Source organism: Malaclemys terrapin, chromosome 2, assembly GCF_027887155.1.
Source record: "Malaclemys terrapin pileata isolate rMalTer1 chromosome 2, rMalTer1.hap1, whole genome shotgun sequence".
Taxonomy (NCBI): domain Eukaryota; kingdom Metazoa; phylum Chordata; order Testudines; family Emydidae; genus Malaclemys; species Malaclemys terrapin.
This window is the reverse complement of record NC_071506.1, coordinates 102,865,051-102,889,588: the sequence shown is the minus strand read 5'-3', so window position 1 is coordinate 102,889,588 and position 24,538 is coordinate 102,865,051. Positions and strand designations below refer to the sequence as shown.

At 41.1% G+C, this 24,538-nt stretch overlaps 1 protein-coding gene across 3 annotated transcripts in view; it reads right to left on the bottom strand.

The window, feature by feature from the left end:
• The window catches only part of ATP9B (ATPase phospholipid transporting 9B (putative)), a 291,535-nt gene that overhangs the window by 38,869 nt on the left and 228,128 nt on the right, over positions 1 to 24,538 (bottom strand). For all 3 annotated transcript variants that reach the window (XM_054019115.1, XM_054019116.1, XM_054019117.1), the window contains exons 15-16: positions 19,447 to 19,695; positions 1,681 to 1,842 (exon numbers count right to left, since the gene is read on the bottom strand). In XM_054019115.1, the coding sequence (XP_053875090.1) occupies positions 1,681 to 1,842; positions 19,447 to 19,695 (411 nt within the window). The remainder of the gene's footprint in view (positions 1 to 1,680; positions 1,843 to 19,446; positions 19,696 to 24,538) is intronic.

Genomic DNA, 24,538 nt, shown 5'->3' with positions numbered 1-24,538 from the left:
GATCAACGGCTCCATGTCTAGTTGGCAGCCGGTTTCAAGCGGAGTGCCCCAAGGGTCGGTCCTGGGGCCAGTTTTGTTCAATATCTAATGATCTGGAGGATGGTGTGGACTGCACTCTCAGCAAGTTTGCAGATGACATTAAACTGGGAGGAGTGGTAGATACGCTGGAGGTTAGGGATAGGATACAGAGGGACCTAGAAAAATTAGAGGATTGGGCCAAAAGAAACCTGATGAGGTTCAACAAGGACAAGTGCAGAGTCCTGCACTTAGGACGGAAGAATTCCATTCACTGTTACAGACTAGGGACCGAATGGCTAGGAAGCAGTTCTGCAGAAAAGGGCCTAGGGGTTACAGTGGACGAGAAGCTGGATATGAGTCAACAGTGTGCCCTTGTTGCCAAGAAGGCTAACAGCATTTTGGGCTGTATAAGTAGGGGCATTGCCAGCAGATCGAGGGACGTGATCATTCCCCTCTATTCAACATTGGTGCGGCCTCATCTGGAGTACTGTGTCCAGTTTTGGGCCCCACACTACAAGAAGGATGTGGAAAAATTGGAAAGAGTCCAGCGGAGGGTAACAAAAATGATTAGGGGGCTGGAGCACATGACTTATGAGGAGAGGCTGAGGGAACTGGGATTGTTAAGTCTGCAAAAGAGAAGAATGAGGGGGGATTTGATAGCTGCTTTCAACTACCTGAAACAGGGTTCCAAAGAGGATGGATCTAGACTGTTCTCAGTGGTACCTGATGACAGAACAAGGAGTAATGGTCTCAAGTTGCAGTGGGGGAGGTTTAGGTTGGATATTAGGAAAAACTTTTTCACTAAGAGGATGGTGAAGCACTGGAAGGGGTTACCTAGGAAGGTGGTGGAATCTCCTTCCTTAGAAGTTTTTAAGGTCAGGCTTGACAAAGCCCTGGCTGGGATGATTTAGTTGGGAATTGGTCCTGCTTTGAGCAGGGGGTTGGACTAGATGACCTCCCGAGATCCCTTCCAACCCTGATATGCTATGATTCTAAGCTAAGGGGCCTGTTTAACTGCAGTGTAGACTTCTGGGCTTGGAATGAAGTCCAGGCTCTGGGACCCTGTGAGATGGGAGGGTCTGAGCTTGGGCTGCAGCCCGAGCCCGGAAGTCTACATTGCAATTGAAGAACCCCTGCAGCCTGAACCCTGGGAGCCTGAGTCAGCCCTGGGTTTTTAATTGCAGTGTAGACATATCCTTAGGCACCTAAGTACCTTTGTGGATCTGGGCCCTTGTGGCTCAGTCACTGTCAGTCATTGACTTGCCCCTGTATATTAAACTACATTTGGTACTTGAATATTACTCTGAAATCTTGGAACGTTAACAGAACTATAATAGGTACAATGGGGAAATTAAAACTGGAGTTTTAGGCTGTGATTGTGGAAGCTGCTCTATGCATGAAGTATTGAAGTCAATGTGGCCCCATGTTGTGGGTGAGTTCTGCCAGAGACCTTGGCTTAATTTTCTAAAGTAAATTATTGAATATTTTGTTGACAAACGAGTGTTATTTACAAACCTTCCAAGTTTTATATTTGAAAAGTTTACAAAATATATAAACTATGCATACTTTGAAATGTCCACATTTATACTGAGTAAACAGGCACACTGTAAAAAAAATTCTTAGTAAAGTAAAAACAATTTAAGGAATATTCAAAACATTTACCCGGACTATGATTCCCATGCGTTTGCTTTCAGATGTGAAGGGGAAAACTTGCAGAATATAATACGTCAGAATTTGTCCTCCTGGACTCTTCAGCTGCATTGAGGTCAGATCTCTGTTAACCAGAGTAAGACCAACACTCTCTGTCCATTGTACCAGAGCTACCTAAAGAAAAGCACGTTGAAGTGTTAAAGGTCAATTATACCCTTGTGTAAACTACACTAAAGCCAAACAACTGACTTCAGGTTAAGGGTCAAGACTTTTCCTAAGACACTAAGAAAAACAAATCTCATGTACAGTGGTACAGAATTTAAGCACGGAAATATTTTTGTATAAGATGACAAGATAACAAAACGGCATGTGTATTATTATAAACTCACTATAAAGCAAATAAACAGGTTTATTTGAGTTTATTTCTCATACACAAAGTTATTCACTGAAAAGAGGTTGTACCATCATTAGAGTGTACTGTGCAGAAATATTTTTCTTTAACAGTTCTCATACTAAAATGGGTTGGTTTTACTAAAGGAATGTGTTCATTTAGAGTTAACAGAAGATATACCAAAGGGTGTATGCAAAACATAATACAATAAATAAATCTGTTTTCTACAATGTTCATAAAAACATTAATAAAAAACAATGAATACAAAGTAATGGGAGTAATTCAGTGTTAAACATTTTTTGTAACTGTGGTTTCATAGATGTTTACTTATTACAATTTTTAAACAGACAACATAAAGCTTGTATTACTTAATGTTTTTCAGCATATTGTAGTTATTTAAACTTATAAGTTGATTACTTTTCTTATAAAATATACTATATCTGGGTTTCTGCCTAGTAAACCACATATGAAACAACCCTTTACAAATCTAGATCAACCAAAAGTGCTTAGAAAAGTAGTCTATTTTCCTAAGGGTGATGATGGGGAGAACTGCTGCATTGTACAAATTTCATAAACACTGGCTAAAATTAATTCCATTGCATCTTAAATACACACCCTAGGGAACTGCAAAATAATTGTTGAGAACTTCATATATTTCCTCTAATGAAGCAGCATTTTGGAAAAGTTGCTAAACTTAGTAGCATGCTACTTACCTTCTGTTTTGTGCACAGTGTTCTTTACATACTGTGGTATCCTATTTTTCAATAGTGTTATAATGACCATTGGAATTATTTAGCCAGACGTTTTTAAGTTAGGAAACCTGCTTTATCACTCTTTGATATACAAAAACATTCCATATTCTTTTAATGGATAATATATGCTAATAGATTTATTCTCCAAAATTCTACTCCTCTGCCCCCTCCCTATTTATCAAACCTCACCAAGGGCTGGATTAGATGTCTAATTACCTTTAAAAATCTAGCCCTAAGTTTTTAAGAATGAAACTGACTATTGTGCGGAGGGCCTACATAAGTGGGTCTTTGTACAGGGCCTCTGCATTGGGATCAATTTCGTTCCCAAAAGTTAAACCTAAACTGGCATAAAGCAGTACTGAAATCTTCAGCTGGCGTCAATTGTCATAGCTCCATTGACTTCAGTGGAGTCATGACAATTGATGCCAGCTGAGAATCTGCCCCTAGGTGAGTAGATCACTTTATGTAGCCCCTTATGGGAAGTTAAATTAGGAGGTGATGGCCTGAGTGCTCTAACAAACTAATACAGGATGTTGTCAGTGCCTGTAAATTCACTGTAGGCACCAATAAACGAAAATATGGAAAAGAGATGGTTACTGGAGGAGAATAAGAACATTTTAAAAACACCACTGTTAGTTCCAAAATCACAGTGAAAGTCTATTAAAGATTTTCTTCTACAATAAAACTACCACATAAGCTGCAAATGATCCAATACTCCCAAGGTTAATTTTCAATTTTCACAGTGAAAGGTTACTATTACATTCTGACCTGTAAATTGCATCTTTCTGCTAATACCCTATCATCTCATTTGTGTCCCTTTGCAGCTAGGACTTAAGCGTTCTATATTTGGTGACTCACATCTGTTTATTATTTAGTTCATGCTTGGCTTCACAGACCATTTGAGTTAGCAGTTTGTAACACAGTCATTTTATATTATACCTGGGCTACAACTCTATGAAGTTTGTTTAGAATTGATCACTAGTGGATCAAAGCTGGATAATAAGGCACAAGAATCAACTGTGTGGGTGAAAGGCTTCAACTTAAGATAATCATGTTAACTTTACACTGGTACCAGCCAGTTAAAACATGTGTTTGACCAACATGACCCTGACAGCATTGAGAATGATATTGTTAAGTCCTAGCTTCAAATACCCAGAGTTCTCTAACATTCCTAAGTTGATTCTCCAAATATTGTTCTGTGCATGCGAAAACAGGCTGTCCTCCTGCAAGATCTCCTCATGCCTGAACTTGGTACTAAAGGGCCAATTTCCATCAAAGGATGGCTTAACCTCACTCTTCTTATCTTCCTGTTTGCTCCAACTCTGTACTTGGGTTTCAGGCACAGGCAGCCTGGGGGTCCTTGGGGAAAAAGTGTCAAACTCTTTCTGAAGACTTAAGGATTGCTGTACAAAATAACCAGCAAAAGTCTGGATCAGCTGCAAAAAGGAATTCAAAGCAGAGAAGAATGCTTATACAGGGAAGAAATTTTTACTGAATAGGACACTGTGGGCAGCCTAGTCTCTAAAACAACAACAACAACCCCCCCCAAAAAAAAACAACAACAAAAAAACCCAGCAGGCTGCAAATTATTTTAATTAGTGTTAGTCTTAGTTGTGTTGTGTTTAACTTTACCATTTGAAGAGCTTAACCTCTTTAATATGCTTGATTTTATACTTACATCATTATAAAGCTGAACTGCTCTTTTCTATTTAGTGTTAATTTGAGGTTTGGCACATCAAATGTTTTGGATCAGATAATTTGTTTCTTTAGAAAAAGTGGTAAGAATAAATATACACACTCTCAAGTTAAAAATGTATATAAATGTTAGTAGTTCAACCTTAAAAGGACACAAACTCTCTACATTTTACATATAAAGCAGACACCTTATTTGCTTATGCTAAGATTTTTAAAAACAGGAGTCTAATCTTGGGCTCCTAAATTAATGTTTCTGTACCTAAATAAGTGGTCTGATTTTCACACATGCTGAACACCTGCATCTTCTTTTGATGTCAATAGGAGCTGCTTGGTTTTCATCACTTTTAAAAATCAGGCCACTAAATTAGTATCCTAACTTTAGGATCCTATTTTTAAAATTCGGATGTTAGCATATGTTACAGATGTATATGCATAGCATATTTAGCAAATATACATACTATATTTTGGCTAACAACTATGAGAATTTGGAGTTCTTATTTTGGGCACCACATGGTTCCCATATTTTCTGTCATATCAATAAGAACACATTAAAAGCGACTAAAAAATAAAAACAAACAATATTTAAGTTACATTCCTTATTTCATACACTTTTGACTTTTATGAAAATTAGATTTTAATGCTATACTTGGTTTTGTTTTTTCAACATAACGTAACATTGGTTTAATATATATTTTTGAATGCAGAATACCTTTGATTAATAAAGACATTTCAATGCTAAAAATATAATGACCAGCTGCAAAGTGGGCAGGGCGGGGGAAATATACAGAAGTATTAATAGAAGAATTGTAGAATAGTAGAATTGGCATGAATACCCAAACTGGGTATTTGCACAAATCAGCTATGTGGTGAATACCAGTGGAGGACAAGAGGAAAGGCCATACCAATGTATCTCCTGTCTTTGGAGCAGTTGGACCCAGTTGCCACTCTTCTGGAGCTTACTACTGCAATTCTACTCCCTTTCCTCTGCATCACTCTTCTGAAACTCTAACTGTAAAATTTACTTTTTCTGTAGTTTCTGAAGCATGATGCATTTTGGGGTATAAATACCAGGGAAAGCCTTAGAGCACAAAGTGAATGAAGCTGCAGTAATGGAACACGATGGAGAGGAGCTGCTAGTGACGACTATTGCCACCAAGGTAGCAGAATGTCTCTTTCCCTATCCCTTCATGGGAATTGGGAATGAGCATCAGAAACAGGTATTCCCCCTTTTTTTTTAATGTATTCATTCCAAAATTAATAAGCTGATCCACTAAACTATGTAGTCATAACAGTCATGTGAATTCAGATGTGTTAATTTGCTTCCAGTGGTTACTGTTCCACCTAAAATAGTCTGTGGCTATGGATACTGTCCCTCTCCATCAGTAGCGAAATAATACTTAAAGTAGCATCAAGTGGCTGCCCAGCCTCAAGGGCAAGCAATAAAAGTGATTTTACCAAGTGCTTTTAAGGCAAAACCAAATACTTTCCTTGGCATTTTAGAATGGGGTAACTAAGGAACAGACATGCCAAAGGTTACAAAGAAAGTTGCCCCCAACCTAATCTCTGAGGAGGCAGACCCATATCTAGGCTAGAGTGACTCTTATAACAGTTGTACTTAGCTAGAACAGCAAAACCAGACTAATTACGCTTACCTCCTTTTGTAGTGTTTTAAGTGCTTTGAGATTTTTTCATAAGAAAACAGCACTACACTGAGTGCAATGCAACATACAATGTCTTGGCCAGCAAGCACAATGGGCTAATAGGTTAGGCATTAACTGCATTACAAAGAAACCTGCATTTCAAGTTGGCATTTAATTTAGTAGGACATTTAGTATTTTTACCATCATGAGGAGTGAAGGCAGACTGTACTGTTACATGAGTGTGTGGCTGACTTAGTGAATGTGCATATCTTGTGAGGTACATGCAAAACGAGGCAGGGCTCCACAAGAGCCATTAGTAGCTTGCACAACACTGCACACTCCTTTCATTTAATAATTTGGCAACCTAGCTATCCTGTCTATTTAAATATTGTATCATTTGCCTAGCAAAAGCACAAAATGAAAAATGTAAAACTAAACTGGAAGTTTCTAGAAAACGCCATAAAATAGATAAGGTTGCTAAATGAGAACAATGTAGTTACCTATCATATCAGTCATAAAACCCTAGTATTTATTAAAGATAAGAAAATGAATGGTTAAGGAATCATAAATCTTACACTACACATACCACCAAACATTATTCTAATCAAGTAATAAAATGCATATTTTATAACACAGCTATCTTACCTCTAACCTAAAATAAATACTATTCTTTCATCAATCTCAAAATATAAATAGCCTTTTGAAAAAAATAAAATGTGTACATGTACACACAGTTGTCACACTGATCAGCCTGAAAAACTCAACCTACATAATTTTATTATTAATCACTAATGTTCTACATTTTCCCCACTAAATTTCATTTGTAATTTTATTCTTAGGAAACAGCAGTAACAAATTCTTCACCACAAAATTATGCGTGTTAATTAATACAGATATTAGCTGTTAATATTTCCTATTTAACAAGTTAAGAAAGATACTTAAAAACAAACAAACAAACAAACAAGCCTCAAGTCAATAATGTATTAGTCCGAGTTAAGGATGATGTTTTTGATGAAATAGGCATTGTTCAAGATAGGCAGGAGAATGAAACAGACCCAGCAATGGATTTTTAAGTGATAAGAATAATACATTTGTTTGTTAGTTCTGGATGCTGCATAGGATTTCTGTTCTTAACTTTTCTCTCCACATTTTTAAGTGATTAGTTTTTATTAATGATGTGATATTTAACTTGTGCTTATGCAATTTTTTTTTAAAAGGACGTTGTCACTTTGCCAAACCCTATGACTCCTTTGTAACACTCCAGCAATGCAGAGTAGCTGGAAATGCAATATTTTGGTACAGTTAGTCAGAAAACCAAGTTTCCATTTTGAGGGAAAATCTGATATTTTGAATTTTCCTTTAGTCCTGAACTGGTACAAAAAGTCAGTATTTTGAAATTTACTGCAGAATGGAAATTGCTAAATATTTCATTTTGGAAACATCAAAATAATGATCTAAATTTTTTGTTTTGATAATGTCAAAATATTAAACTATAAACTACATATATAATAAAATATTAAAATAAATTAAAAGTTAAAGAAGTATGGTAAATTAAAAGTCAAAACAAAAAATAAAGTCTAAATGAAATATTCCATTTTGAGTCAAATTTTTCTGCTGGAAATTTTGTTGAAATTGACACATTCCTGTGAAATGTTTTAATTTTGAGAAAATAGCATTTTCCAACAGAAAATTGTTATAGTGAATTTTTTTCAGCCAGTTCTAATTTCTGGTTACCTGGAGATCCACCTGATGTATCCATTTCTAGATGACACCTCCCTCCCCCCACGCTTGGCATAGGGGACATAACCAAGGAAGGGGGATATCTGGAGCACTGCTGTGTTTTGGAGTTCTCCAATTGCTCGAACGGCCCACAGGGGCCGTTCCAGCTTGGTGCAAGGTAGGGTATGACTACATTTTGAGCTGGGGGTGTAATTTCCAGTTTGAGGAGACATACTCACATTAGCTGTGATCTAGCTAGTGTGTTAAAAGTAAGCGTAGCCACGGCAGCATGAAGGACTGCCCCGAGTACATACCCATCAGAGACCCTAGAATGTATTCAGGGCAGCTAGACCCTCCCACAGCTCACATCACAGAAGCTACACTCTATTTTTAGTGCACTAGCTCAATTAGTGCTAGCACAGGTATGTTGCCTTGAGCTGGGAATCATACCCCCAGCTCGAAGTGTACACATACTCAAAGAGATACCCTAAGGTTGCTATTACTTGCTTTAAGCACTGAATCAGAACAAGCACCCGCAGGACTGAGGGCATAAAGATGGCGTATAGCTATCTCCCCTCTTGCTTGTCTCCTCTCTTCTCCCCAGTCCCTTCTGGCCCTGCATTGTGAAGCACATGGTTGGATACAAGGATATAGCCCGCTGCTTTGGGTTTTGCAACAGATTATATCTAGATGGCTTTCTATAACATCGTTAGATAGCTTGGATAAGTTCAGATAAAGTTGAGCTATGCATGGTGATCTGAATCAAACATATCCAATACTGTATAAAGTGTATGGTATATCTCAGATTTAAACTGTTGCCTCATCTTGGCAAAAAGAAAATGATAATATGTTTCTATGAAACCACGTTCAAATACCTCTTCGGACAGAGGCATGTAACTACTCTAAATCTTTCAGATAATATTCGCTCGGTGTACTTTACAGTCCATGAACCAAACTCCACTTTGAGTTTAATCAGTATAAATTGCAAATAACTTCACTGCAGCCAATAGAGTTACTTTCAATTTACACAAAATCAACCTGCTATACAAAGGATACACACGGTATGTACACGTCATTTTTAAATTAAGACTATTCTTTGAGACTAGGTGGAGGTGTGGGAGAATTTTTTCAATACTGCTCTAATACTGAGTGTTTCCAATTGTTCAAGTTATTTTCTGTAAAGATTTTGGGAAATTCTTCCCACTTGTTCAGCAACAATTCAGATGATTCCAATTAGCAGTGAAGAATACTCAGAGACTGCATTCCTTTGTTTATATTTACAAATGATGATTTAGTGATTGACATTTGTATTTTATGATTTTTAATTACGAACATTCATGGTTAAATATAATCAAATTATTAACTTAAAACGACAATCTGATCATCTGGGAAAAACACCAGTCAATATTCAAGATAGGGTATGGAGTAGTTATTCTTGGTGGGTCTCGAAGGTCATGGAAGTGATGGTTTTATGCTACTGAATAATTTGCTCTTCACAAATACATTGACAAAACAACACAATTAGTCTTGCTTGAATAAGCACACACACAAAAATGAATTAAACAATACAACATGTCTCATACATTACAGCTTTAGTTTTGTAAACACAAAAGCTGCTTCACTATGGGCATATCATTTCCCTTTTCAAATGATCAGCTTTGTATCGTTGTAATTAATTTTAGCAACTCTGTTATCTCTTGCACATTAACATTTGAATGAGATGACTGACCGTAGCTTAATGTAATATTTAAATATTCCAAATGTTGGAATTAGATGTTTGGGAGCATAACAATGCAGGAAAACGCATAACCAATAAATAGGTAGTAGATGAGAGTAAGCAGTCATTAAAAATCATGACATATCTATTTTTCTTGACCAAAGGAGGCCAAAGGTCTTGAAAGGCTCCTGTTCATAGCATGCCTCTGAATTACTTGGGTCTGTGACCTTTGTACTTTATTGCTCTACCTACTTAGTTCATATCCTTTTATGATTGTTCATTACATTAGATTAGCACTGGCTTTCCACAAGTAATGTGAACAGGCACTTATGACAGTTGAGCAAGAGTTGTTTTAGATTTTGTCAATGGCTTTCCCAGTGTGTACGCATTGTTTGCTATGCTGTAGCTATAGAGGACAGAAGTGACAGACAAATGAAACTTTCCACTCTTTCAGAGAAAATGAAATATTGATCACTTATCATAAGAAACAATGAGCCTGGCAGAAGTAGGGTTCACATTAAGAATACAAAATCAGTTATTTATATCAGGCTACTCTAAGACAATGACTACATATTTTATGGTGGATGTATCTACTCCTAAACATGCATTTTTGTCACAGTGCCATATATAAATGGGATTGTGAAGAATTTCAAATGAATTCATCATGTCAACTCATTAAGTCTGTAATTTGTTTTCATTAGAATATTTAAATGTTTCCTGTGTTTTCTCACATGGAAGAACAGTTTATAGTTAAACTGTCTATAATTTTTCAAATAATGTCTCTTACGAAAATGACAAACACTAGATTATATAAGACAGAAGGCCACCAATAAAATAATCTCTTCAACAGAATACAATCACTCCAGATCCATAAGCAAAATCTAAGAGAGCAGAGTTGTAATACTGACGAAGTACAATGTATAAAACTGGTTAAGTCTATTAAATGATAATGTTGTTTATTAACAAAATATGTTGTGATAGGTCAATGCTGAGGTTAAACAGAAAACATCAATTGAACCATTTCTCTAAATAAAGCTCCAGGGTGCAATATTCAGAGCACTTTATTCAATAAAAAATGCTTTTAAAATGGTACTTTGGTGATTGGGAAACATTGGCATCATCTGTCAACCTAACTGCAGTAAAGTTCAATAAGCTAAATAATGAACCATTTACATTATTTTCCTTAGGCTCCAGTGATTTGCAAACATTGCATCAATAGAGCTCTTTAAAAAATTATGATAAAAACCTCCTAGTCTTTCACTTTCCGCTTTTTTTTTTTTGGTCATGCTGAAAAGTTTACATTATTTAAATGTTTTTGTGGCTTCATATTGATATTTTACCCAATAGCAATATCCTATTAAATTAAAAGATACGTGTTTGATGAACTAATTTTACTAGTTTCAAAGGGAGGCAAATTAATTTTAAAAGATTAAAAAAAACACTTAGCCCTGTATCTTCAAAAGACGGTTGGTGAGTACTTTTGGTTCATTAGTTTGTAGTTTGAATTCTCAAGTTTGGGTGATTGAATGCATGGCCCTCCTAAGATGTACGACTATAGCGCCTCTCCCTTAAAACCAGTCTACACCACGCCCCCTTCCAGCCTCACATTGCCTTCCACTACTTTCCTTCTTCCTATATCCTTCAAACTGTGAAGTCTCATTCCCATGTGAGGCAACTCATTAAGGCCTGGTCTAGACTAGGAGGTTATGGCGAATTTAGCAGCGTTAAATCGAATTAACCCTGCACCCGTCCACACAACAAAGCTATTTAGTTCGACATAGAGGTCTCTTAAATTCGATTTCTGTACTCCTCCCCAATGAGGGGAGTAGCGCTAAATTCGACATGGCCATGTCGAATTAGGGTAGGTGTGGATGGAAATCGATGCTAATAGCTTTGGGAGCTATCCCACAGTGCACCACTCTGACGCTCTGGACAGCAGTCAGAGCTCAGATGCTCTGACCAGCCACACAGGAAAAGCCCTGGGAAAATTTGAATTCCTTTTCCTGTCTGGGCAGTTTGAATCCCATTTCCTGTTTGGACATCGTGGCGAGCTCAGCAGCACTGGCAACGATGCAGAGTTCTCCAGCAGAGGTGACCATGCAATCTTAGAATAGAAAGAGGGCCCCAGCATAGACTGATGGGGAAGTCTTGGATCTGATCGCTGTGTGGGGCGATGAGTCCGTGCTTTCGGAGCTGCGATCTAAAAGACGGAATACAAAGATCTACAAGAAGATCTCAAAAGCCATGACAGAGAGAGGATACAGCCGGGATGCAACGCAGTGCCGCGTGAAAATCAAGGAGCTGAGACAAGCGTACCAGAAGACCAAAGAGTCAAACGGACGCTCCGGATCCCAGCCCCAGACATGCCGTTTCTACGAGGCACTGCATTCCATTCTAGGTGCGGCCGCCACCACTACCCCACCACTGACCGTGCACTCTGAGGATGGGATATTGTCGACGGCCACTTCCTTGGAGATGTTAGCGGACGGGGAAGATGAGGAAGGTGAGGAGGACGACGAGGCAGTTGACAGCGATTACAATGCTGATTTCCCAGACAGCCAGGATCTCTTCATCACCCTCACAGAGATCCCCTACCAACCGTCCCCAGGGGTTAACCCGGATCCTGAATCAGGGGAAGGATCAGTCGGTAAGTGTTTTAAACATGTAAACATTTATTTTGAACAGAACAGGAATATTAACAATGGGTTTTTCATGATTTGTTTGCACTAGGCGCTTAACGTTTTAGTCCTTGGCAGTGCAACTACTGCAAAAGAATCTAACAATGTCCGGTTTATCATGATTAGTTTGCCCTAGGCGCTCTACTTTTTAGTCCTTGCCATTGCAGCTACTGGAAAAGAAGGTCTATATGTCCGGGGATAGAGCTGAAATCCTCATTGGACATCTCCACGAAGCTCTCCAGGAGGTAATTGGAAAGCCTTTGCGTGTGGTTCCTGGGGAGAGTGGCCTTATTGTGTCCTCCGTGGTAGGAAACTTTTCCTCGCCAGGCTATCATTAAGTACTCTGGGATCATTGCCTTGCAGAGCATGGTGGCATACGGCCCTGGTTTTTGCTGGCTTTCACGCAGCATGTGTTCTTTCTCGGTCTCAGAAATTCTCAGCAGAGTGATGTCGCTCATGGTGACCTGCTTAGAATTAGGGGAATGTTACTATTGGGACTGCTTGCCTGTTCCTTTACAGAACTGTCACCGGCAGTTTACAGCCACGCGGTGGAGGCAGGAGAGGGGCAGCATACAGGGATCTTTCCCGGGGACAGCCGCGAGGGGGTGGACAGGGGCAGAGTTCATGCTTGCCGGATTGCCGGCAGCAGGAACTGGCCAACGCTAGGAGCATTGCTTTGAACGTGAAAGGAGGGCACTGCTATAAATTAAGTTTTAAGCAGCCAAAAGTCTACGGCTTACCATGTCAGCCTGCTACCTGAATTCCGCTGTCCTGCCCCGCTTGTCTGATCTCCACTGCAAGACCCCAGGCACTGAACACAAAGGCCGAAAATTCAACCTTGTCCTGAGTGCGCATGTGATAGGTGCTGTGCATGGTCTTGTTCACAGAGAAAGACTAGGTTCATCGTTCACAAAAAATTATCTTTGTGAGGAATTCACTCCCTTTTTCTCATCCCACAGCTGCGACTGTCTCCCGATCTGGCATCCCCCTCGCAGAGGCTGGCGCAGATTAGACAGAGAAAGAAAAGGACACGGGACGACATGTTCTCAGAACTTATGGGCTGCTCCTGAGCTGATGCGGCCCAGCAGACCCAGTGGAGGGAGAACATATCGCAATACCAGTGAGCACACAGCGAACGGGTGGCAGGAAGACCAGCAGGCGACTCAAATGCTTGGACTAATGAGGGAGCAAACGGACACGCTCCGGCGTCTTGTGGATGTTCTGCAGGACCGGAGGCAGGAGGACAGAGCCCCGCTGCAGTCTCTCTCTAACCACCCTCCCCCGCCACAAACTCCCATACACCCCTCACCCAAAGTTCCAAGTAGGAGGGGTGGCAGGGGCCGTGAAAACTGTCACTCCACCTCTGCAGACCGCTCAAGTACCAGAAGGCTCTCATTTCCAAAAATTTGATAAGTCCTTTCCTTCCTGTCTCACCCAAGCCCCCGTCCCAGTTTCATCCCCTAACTGTGTTGTTAATAAAAAATACGTTTCTGTTAATTACTGTTTCCATCATGTTCTTTTAGGGGAGAGTGTGTTTGAAGGGGGGAGGAAGAGGGGTTGGTAATTGGAGAGGACAGTCACCTTTACCAGGGTACAGACACGGGGGCAGGTTCAGCAGGTCACACACACATTGCAGTCACTAGGCACCCTGGTCAGTCTGGGAGGTGGTTTTCATGTTCTGTGTGTATGTGTGGGGGGATGTGACTTTGTGGTGAGGGAGGGCGGATAGAGATCTTATGCAGCGGTCCTTATCATGGATCACAGAGCCACGCAGCAGGGGATCTGTAACAGTCCTCCCCCGCCACAAAGTCACATAGCCCCCACACACAGAGTCCCGAAAAGGAGGGGTGGAAGGCTCCGTTGAAACAACCAGTCCACCACTGCGGACCGCTCTAGGAGCAGGAGCCAGTCATTCCTCGAGTTTAGAAGCGTTCTTTCCTTCACTACGCCCACTCCCCACCACAGTTTGCGTCCCAGTTTCAACACTTTACCGCAAAATCCATAATAAAGAAAACGGTGTTCATTAACAAAGTTCCATTTATTTTATTTTTAAACATGTGTTGGAAGGGGGGGGACGGGGTGAACGGGGTATGTAGCTGGAGAGGATAGTCAACAGTAAGTGGGTAAAGAAACGGGGGCAGGTTCAGCTTCTCTTTAAACAAACATAATAGTCACAGTTACCCTGCTCACTGAGGAACCTAGCTTTCAAAGCCTCCCGGATGCACAGCGCGTCCCGCTGGGCTCTTCTAATCGCACGGCTGTCTGGCTGGGCGTAATCAGCAGCCAGGCTATTCGCCTCAACCTCCCACTCCGCCATAAAGGTCTCCCCCTTGCTCTCACAGAGATTGTGGAGCACACAGCAAGCTGCAATAACAAAGGGGATATTGGTTTCGCTGAAATCAGAGCGAGTCAGTAAGCTTCTCCATCTCCCCTTGAGACATCCAAAAGTACACTCCACCACCATTCTGCACTTGCTCAGACAGTAGTTGAAGAGTTCTTTTTCAGTGTCCAGGGCGCCTTTATAGGGCTTCATGAGCCAGGGCATTAGCGGGTAGGCTGGGTTCCCGAGGATCACTATAGGCATCTCCACATCCCCAACAGTTATTTTCTGGTCCGGGAAGTAAATACCTTCCTGCAGCCGTCTAAACAGACCAGAGTTCCTGAAAACACAAGCGTCATGAACCTTGCCCGGCCGTCCTACGTTGATGTTTGTAAAACGTCCCCTATGGTCCACCAGTGCTTGCAGCACCATTGAAAAGTAGCCCGTTCTGTTAATGTACTGGCTGGCCTGGTGGTCCGGTCCCAGGATAGGGATGTGAGTTCCATCTATAGCCCCACCGCAGTTTGGGAATCCCATCGCGGCGTTATCTATGATGACCTGCACGTTTCTAAGGGTCACTACCTTTGACAGCAGTAGCTCAACGATTGCGTTGGCCATTTGCATCACAGCAACCCCCACGGTAGATTTGCCGACACCAAAGTGATTTGCGACTGACCGGTAGCTGTCTGGCGTTGCAAGCTTCCAGAGGGCTATGGCCACTCGCTTCTGGACAGTCAGGGCTGCTCGCATCCGGGTGTCCTTGCGCTTCAGGGCAGGGGACAGCAACTCACAAAGTTCAAGGAAAGTTCCCTTCCCCGCATACGATAGTTTCGCAGCCACTGTGATTCATCCCAGACCTGCAGCACTTTGCCGTCCCACCAGTCCGTGCTTGTTTCCCGGGCCCAGAATCACCGTTCCACAGCATCAACATGACCCATTGCCACCATGATGTTCACGGCGCAGGGTCCCGTACTTTGTGAGAGGTCTGTGCCACTCTCAGACTTCATGTCCTCACCGCGCTGCCGTAGCCTCCTCGCCCGATTTCTCACCATCTGCCTCTGGAAAAGGTGGATGATAAGGTGCGAGGTGTTGACAACTGCCATAACTGCAGCGATGGTCGCAGCAGGCTCCATGCTCGCAGTGCTGTGGCGTCCGTGCTGTCACTCACCAGAAAAGTGCGCGAAGTGATTGCCCGCCGGCGCTTTCAGGGAGGGAGAGCGGGAGTGACAGTTGGATGACGACAGTTACCCAAAACCACCCGCGACACATTTTTTTCCCCAGCAGGCATTGGGGGCTCGACACAGAATTCCAATGGGCAGCGGGGACTGCGGGAACTGTGGGATAGCTGCCCACAGTACACCGTTTTCAATGTGGATGCTTGCCCCGTTAGTGTGGGCTCACAAAGTCGAATTACTGTCCTTAGTGTGGATACACACGTTCGACTTTGTAATATCGGTTCCACATATTCGATTTAAGTACAATAGAACTACTCTCGTAGCGTAGACATACTCTAACACTGAAACAGCCAGTTATTTTGATCCAGTTCTCCCTCAATTGGAAAATCTCCCTTCCTGCTCTTCCATCAGCTTCCAGTCCTGTTCCTGAGCCACCTGGCTCAGCATCAACACTTTTCTATGACCACACTCCCTGCTGCTCCTCTGCACCATATCAGTAACACAGGGCCTGCTTCTTCTACCCTTCGAGCCCAGTATTAATCCAATAAGCTCCTGCTTTCCTTTCGACCCTCTATGTAAAATCCACCATTTGTCTTTTCAGCACCCACCAAACTGCTCTTCCTCTCTGCTAGGTCAAATTTCTACCTACCTTCAGAAGTCAAGCACTTTCATGCTATCCTCAAATTCTTACACTTCCCCCATCTAGACAAAAGTGGAGCTGTGCTCTTCTACAGCAGGTTTTTCAGGATCCACACAAAACTTCCACATGGGCACAATTTGCAAAGGGTTACTATCTAGGTTTCTGTTCCTCTGATTTAGGTCATTCTTTGGTTCCAGGGTCAAAGGAGCGTTACATCTTTAGTCATCTGTTCTTTATATTTAATTATTTTCTTATCTAAAAAAATCCATGTTTATTATGTTTTACAATATCTTTCTCCCTCAGTGTATTGAGATATTTTGTAGCCCAGAATATGATCCAACAATCAATATGCAAATATGGTAACACAAATTATATGTTTATAATAAATTCCAAACATGACTGGTATGCATAAACACAATTTCTGCTTATCTCCATTCATCGACATCACATACATTACGTAAACTCATAGAAATGCCTACAACTGATTGTGGATATTGATGTCTGAAATCCTACCTTGATTTTAATCTTAAGGAAAGGGATGAATGCCTTAGCCAGTTATCCATATGGGTTCACTTTACAGTTCCTAGACCCTGTGGACAGTGATTATAGCATATGAAATACCCACAAGCCGTGCTAGTTGGCTCTATATGAAGCACTTGACAGCAAATATAATGGGGACAAAATTTCCTAAAAATACTATTTGTAATTTGTTTCTACATTGAAAAGGTGTGACTTGAGCAGCTAGGATAGTGCTGGTATTTTATATGATGAAATATTTAATATTTATGTAACACTTATAGCAAGCACAGTAAAATATCTATCCCAGCCTCTAGGCACTATTAACACTTCTTTAAACATACAAATCATATTTGACTCCTCACGTTTACTTATGAAGATCCAAATTAGGATCAGAAATATGCTACTTTGTATTTTTCTTCCTCAGAAAGGGTACAACTAATATATTTCTAACTGTCATTCTATGGGTCACTTCTATGGAATTTTGAATCCTGTGCCTTGTGTCACTCCCATGAATATACTCCCTTGAAGAATTTTATCAGCTAACATGGATAATACATTTAGGCCCTGATTCAAGAACGCATCCCTATTTAGCGCAGCACTTAAGCATGTATTTAACTTTGATCAGGTGCAGAGTACCATTGACATCAATGGGACTTGTGCTTAAGACTTAACTGATTGAAATGGAACTTAATCACATGCTCAAAGTTAAGCATGTGCTTATGTCTTTTCCTGAATTTGAACTTTAATTTGTGCTGAACATTGTAAAACTTTGGCTAAATCCAAGGCTTGTCTACTGTTGCTTGAACTAAATGGACTCTATGCATAGATTTTTTTTTTTAAATCCATTTGTGCACCTAATGAGTAGTGTCACCCACTGCTCCACCCATGTTTGTAAGGGGGAATCCAGAGGTGAAAGTAAGCCGGTACACCCCGGTACAGCGTACCGGCAAGAGCTGGTGTGCCATACTGGGACTGCCCGGCTTCCCCAGGCGGCAATTTAAATTGCTGCCAGAGCCCCACTGCTGGAGCCTTGCGGTTATTTAAAGGGCCGGGGCTCCCGCCGCCTCTACTGCCCATGGCCCTTTAAATAGCCGCTGGAGCCCCGCCACCGCTACCCCAGGGCTCCAGGAGCTATTTAAAGGGCCGGGTCGGTAGAAGCAGGGGAGTCCTGGGCCCTTTAAATAGCCCCCAGAGCCCTGGAGTAGCGGCGGAGCTCCAGGGGCTATTTAAAGGGCCCGGCTGCCAGAGCCCTGGCATAGCAGCGGTAGCCAGGGGCTCTGGCAGTGGTTTAAAGGGCCCGGGGCAGTAGCGGCGGCCGAGCCCTGGGCCCTTTATCATAGAATCATAGAATCATAGAATATCAGAGTTGGAAGGGACCTCAAGAGGTCATCTAGTCCAACCCCCTGCTCAAAGCAGGACCAATTCCCAGCTAAATCATCCCAGCCAGGGCTCTGTCAAGCCGGGCCTTAAAAACCTCCAAGGAAGGAGACTCCACCACCTCCCTAGGTAACGCATTCCAGTGTTTCACCACCCTCCTAGTGAAATAGTTTTTCCTGATATCCAACCTGGACCTCCCCCACTGCAACTTGAGACCATTGCTCCTTGTTCTGTCATCTGCCACCACTGAGAACAGCCGAGCTCCATCCTCTTTGGAACCCCACTTCAGGTAGTTGAAGGCTGCTATCAAATCCCCCCTCATTCTTCTCTTCTGGAGACTAAACAATCCCAGTTCTCTCAGCCTCTCCTCATAAGTCATGTGCTCCAGACCCCTAATCATTTTTGTTGCCCTCCGCTGGACTCTTTCCAATTTTTCCACATCCTTCTTGTAGTGTGGGGACCAAAACTGGACACAGTATTCCAGATGAGGCCTCACCAATGTCGAATAAACAGTATTCCAGATGAGGCCTCACCAATGTCGAATAAATATTTAAATAGCCGCCGGAGCCCCTGGCTGCCGCTGCTATCCCGGTGGGGGAGGTGAGGGCACTTACTGGTACAGGGCGGGCCGGGGCTGGCTCTGACCCCCCCCATCCCAGTCCCTTCCGCCCGAGGCCCCACCCCTTCCGGGGGTCAGAGCTGGCCCCAACCCAGCCCCGTACCGGTAAGTCCCTATTTCTACTTTCACCCCTGGGGGAATCTGCTTCTCTGTCATTGTGAGTCTAGATTTGTATTCCTTTAGAATGTCTGTTGCATGACTATATTCTGGAGCAAGGTCCTGAAAACCAATTTACATACCCAACTATTGATTTTACAAGTGCAGTACTTTCATATCAAACCCACAAAGTTGATTCCACAACTTGACTCAAACAGTTAAGACCAATTCTAAGTACAAAATATCAGATCTTTCCTCCATCAAATCAGCATATTAATTTCTTTCCTCCATGTGTTTGTAATAATCAACTTTTTTCGTGAAGAACTCCTTCCCCACCCCAAAATACTAATTCACTCAAAGTTCTGTTCTTTTGTTAAATAATTTTTTTTTAGAAACTCAATGTTACTCCCAAACTAAAACATTTAATATGGCATACTAACCTCATCAGGACTAGAAGCCTGGTAAGTTCGATTTTCATCACTGAAGTTCTGATCCACTTCTGCATATTCTGTTTCTCCAGTCACTCCAGCATGGGATTCATACACTGGGGTCACATTATGACACAAAGCAATAGCTTTCACTGCTTCATGTATCCGACTGCTGACAGTCTTGCGGACCTTGGGTGCTGAAGACTGCACTTTTCTGGAAGGTGTCGAGCTGGTACTGTTTCCACTAGATTGGGAATGCATCTTTAAAACATAATAAGCAAACACCAAAGGCAATGAATAATGAATAAATCCAACCAAAGAAAGAAACTAGATGAATGTCAATGTACACCTGAAAAGTCACCCCTTGAAAACAACTGTATGAAGGAACTGTTTCAATCTACTTGTGAGTTCTATGCCTGTGATCAAACCACCATTCCAACAGTTGGCAGCTTTTGGCTTTGAAGAGACCCAGGAATATGCAAGGGGTGTTGCACCTCAGTGCCGATCTATACTGGCAGAGCAATGTGTATATGCAGACACAACATCAACCTACTAAGCCCGTGTCTTTCCAGACCTATCACTCTCCTGCTTTTTATGCATTTTAGTTTGAGTCTACATGCATTAGAGGAGCAAATGCATTTTTCAATAATCTATCATCTGACAATGTATTATAATTATTCCATTCTAGTTTTACAGGTCACCTTTCACAGGATTTTAAAATACCCATTCAGTCAACAAACAAAGTTAAAGCAGGTATCTAATGAAAGGGGATACTTAAAACAGCTTTTGCTTTGATCCCTGACACTGTGGGCCACAGAGCTCTCCTCTTTTCCTGTAAATCCCACCTCAAAACCCACCTTTTCCTACAATCCTTCAAAATCATAAGCTTCTAATTTAGTCTTTTTAGTTAATAAGAACTGCACTTTTAAGCCAGTAACTAACTGGATGTGCACAGAACCACCAAAATAATGACATAAGCTTTTTCTCTGTATTTCTTCCCTTACCCCCTTTCTCTCCCATGCATGTTGTTTTCTCCCTTACAATTCAGTCTTTTTGTGATCAATTAAGAATATAAATTCTTTAGGACTGGGACTATGGCCAAGATTTTGAAATGTGACTAGTGTTAGTGTGTGCATTAAGTTTTAGGTGCCCAACTAGAAACATTTAAAAGGAGCTTGCTTTTCGGAGGGTGGATGCTCAGGACTTTCTGAAAATCAGATCCCTTTAATATGTGTCTAGTTGGACACCCCAAAACAGAGAGACACAAAAATCACTAGTCATTTTTGAAAATCTTGGCCCATGTCTATTTCTTCATCTCTAAAGCACAATACACACCTTTGGAACTATATACAAATTACTGATTTTACATGTTAATGAAACATATTTCTATATGAATTAATCTAGTTCATGTAACAGTTGCCTTTACTTCAGGATGAAAATTTTCCTGGCTTGGGCAGGACACAAAAATCTAACATTGTAAAAGCTACCCATTTGGCAAGTAGCAAAGAGAATAAGAGTATCCATTTCCCTTTAAAATCATGTTGCTGTTACAGTAACCACCAATTTAGCACCATATTTTATATCATACTCCAGCCATGCTCAGCTGAACCTAATTGCATTTATCTCTGAGGTGAAACAGATTATATTTGGTTATTAACCTACTTGGGAAGAGGCCTTTTTGGTCAGGCTATGAAATAACCACCTCCCTTCATCTCACCAGTACTATCAAACACTTTTCTGTTCACTTCAGAGTAACTCAGAAATTCTCTTTAGAAACCAAGCCTTTTTTCTCTCCTGACTGCATGTACTGATCTGCTGAACCGTGAACATTCTGCCCATCAAATTACAGTGCTGTCTAATAAAGGGTTTAACTTTCTGCTCATCTGGCACTGTTTTTCAGCTACTGCTTTAAACCTCTGCATTTGCATTCTGCTAACACTGATGGCATTACAGCTGCAAATAAATTAAGCTGATTTACTCCTTCTGAATTATGTTATGTTTATTGATGCTTGTATAATTTAATTTCACACAAATTCCATTAAAGATTATGCCCTCTATCACAAAATGCTTCCAGTGGGGAAATATAATCAGGTTATAATAGATTTGTGTGTTGCATTACAGTGGACCTACTAGACTATTGTCATCTTAATAATAAAACAGAACACAAACAAGGGATAAAAATCAATGTGACATAAGAACCCGTGTCTGTCTAACTGGCAGCTTTTATTACCATAGATTAAATAAAAAACCTCACAATACATTTCTGATTGAAACAACTGTTGAATAGTTTATTTTGTATACAGGGGTTCCTTTATTTTCTGTTTGCAATAGTGGCTAGCAACATACAAAATAATTAAAACATTATTTAAATGTTATTAAGTTATAATACATAACACTGAAATACAGAAAGAAGTTCTAGAAAAATAGCAAAGTTGCTTTCCACCAGCTAGTAACTGCTAATCTGGATTTGGAAAATCCTTGTCCACACTTGGAAAAATAAACTAATTTTCTTCTTTTTTTATTTTTTTTATTTCAGAGGTAGATGCCTCACAATTACAAATATTCAGTCTGTCGCATAGCAGCAAATATTAAAAGTTTATTACAATTTAAAATTAATAAACTAATCTTTTAGGTAAGCAAACGTTTATGAAGCGTGCAGTTCTTTTTAATTAGAGATATTTCCCCCCCAAAGTCAATTTAGTGTTTATGAATAGACCTCTAGATTAAAACTGTAGTTCAATCTCCACTCCCAGTCAGTCCTAGGACTCTCTGCTGAGACTGACAACTGTAATTGTTTTGTTGTTGTTACTGTAGACACCTAACATGATCCACTAGGACTAACAATTCTTTTTACATAAGCCACCTAACAGCCATCAGATGGCAATGACTTTCAGTCACTGTTATTCTGGTCTGAATTTGGACTGTTGATCTTGAGGAACAAAAGCTCTATATCCCATTTCCAAGATGTATTGTTCCATAATAAAGCTATTGTTTAACATAGATACCAGCTAAGTAAGCAGATATATTGATCAGGACATGCAGGAGAATAAAGATATAGTCAAGTGAATGGATTTAAAGCTGCAGTCCACAACCGTATTTGTTTTAATATTAAAGGGGGTTTGTCTACCAACCTCCTCCCTCTCTACAAGGTAATAATTGAGTTCAGTATGGTGTTAAATGGTCCCACACTACACAACCAAGGAACTAAGGTTAGCTCGCTTAGCCAAACCCCTCCTACACAATTCATGATTCATCCCAATATTTTCTGCTGCAAAAGGAAATGAGGACACAGATGAGGGGGAGTTCAGTCTGCATAATTTACAGGGTCCATTAGTCCCCTCCTGGATCCTGTGCTCAGATTTAACCCAGAGTTGGCCCCTTGGAGACCTGGCCTGTACTGCACACCAGCCACCAATTGAGACAATGTATATTGACAGAGAGACAAGGTGGGTGAGATAATATCTTTTACTGGACCAACTTCTGTTGGTTAGAGAGACAAGCTTTCGAGTTACACAGAGCTCTTCTTCAGGTTTGGAAAAGGTATTCTGAGTGTCATTGCTAAATACAAGATCGAACAGATAGCTTAACATAAGTAGCCAGCATATATTTTAAGGGACCATTCAAGGTGAAGTGAACCATCAACACCCTGTAGTCATAGGACACAAAGGGGGGTTAGTGGGTTACAGATCGCTATAATAAATCATAAATCTATGTCTCTATTCAGTCCATGATTTTTAGTGTCTACCAAAGTTATGAATTTAAGCTCCCAGATTTGTCTTTTAAATGTGCAGGTTTCCTTTGAGGAAGAGGACTTATATAGAGTGATCGATCTGTAAAAAGCGTTCACCCACAGGTAAAATGGTGTGTTTGTCTTTTATCATTTTCATGTCTGAGTTCATGAGAGTATGTAGTGATTGTCTGGTTTCACCCACACAGTTGCTACTTGGGCATTTAGTGCACTGGATGAGGTACACAACATGTTATGATTCTATGTGTAGGACCCATGGATCCTGAAAGGTGTGTTGTCAGTGGTATTGATCATAGCACAGTGGAGATATTCCTGCAGGTTCTGTGTCGCATCTGTTGTTCTGGCAGGATCTGGTGCTCCTTTGAGTTGGTGTGTCCTGGTCTGTGGGTAGCTTGCTTCTGATGGTCAGTGTGGCGAGATTGGGGGGTTGTTTGAATACTAAAAGGGAGGGAGGGATGTTCAGGAAAGATTTCTTTCAGGATGGGGTCGCCATCGAGTATGGGGTGTAGTTGTTTGATGATACTCTTCATGGATTCCAGTGTGGGGTTGTAGGTGACAACTAGGGGTGTATGGTCAGAGGGGTTTTTATTTCTGTATTGAAGCACGTTTTCTCAGGATATTTGGTGGCCCACTTCATGATGTGATCATCTTCTTCGGTGGAGTGTCCTTGCTTGGTGAAGGTGGTTTTGAGTATTTTAAGGGGTCACTTATCTTGGACTTTCTCCTCGGAGCATATTCTGTGGTATCTGAGTCTCTGGCTGTAGGTAACAAATTTCTTGGTGTGTTTGGGGTGGTTACCGCATCTGTAAAGGTAGGCATGGTGATCTGTGGGTTTCTTGTATACTGTTGTCCGTAGGGTTCCACTGCTGAAGCTGATCATGGTGTTCAGGAACTTGATGCTAGTGTGCGAGTGTTCCAGAGAGAATTTAGTGGATGTGTGGTGGTTGTTGGAGTAGTGGTGGAAATCTATGAGGGAGTTTAAGTCATCTGTCCAGAGGATGAAAATATCATCTATGTATCTCAGGTATAAAATTAGCTTTGTGGTGCCTTTGTCCAGAAATTCTTCTTCAAGGTGACCCATCGAGAGGGAGCCCATCCTAGTACCCACAGTTTGGATAATGTTTATTGTTGAATGTAAAATGGATGAGTTTGATGATTTTTTGGGGGGTGAATAGCTGAGTGTTGTCCATTGTCTTGTAAATACTTGAGGCAGACAGCTATGGCTATGCCATCTTCATGAGGGATGTTGGTATATAGGGAAGTGATATCCATGGTGGCAAGGATAGATTTGTGGCTTATTACAACAATCTGTAACCTAATAACCCTCATTTTTGTCCTATGGGAGGTGGAACTGTA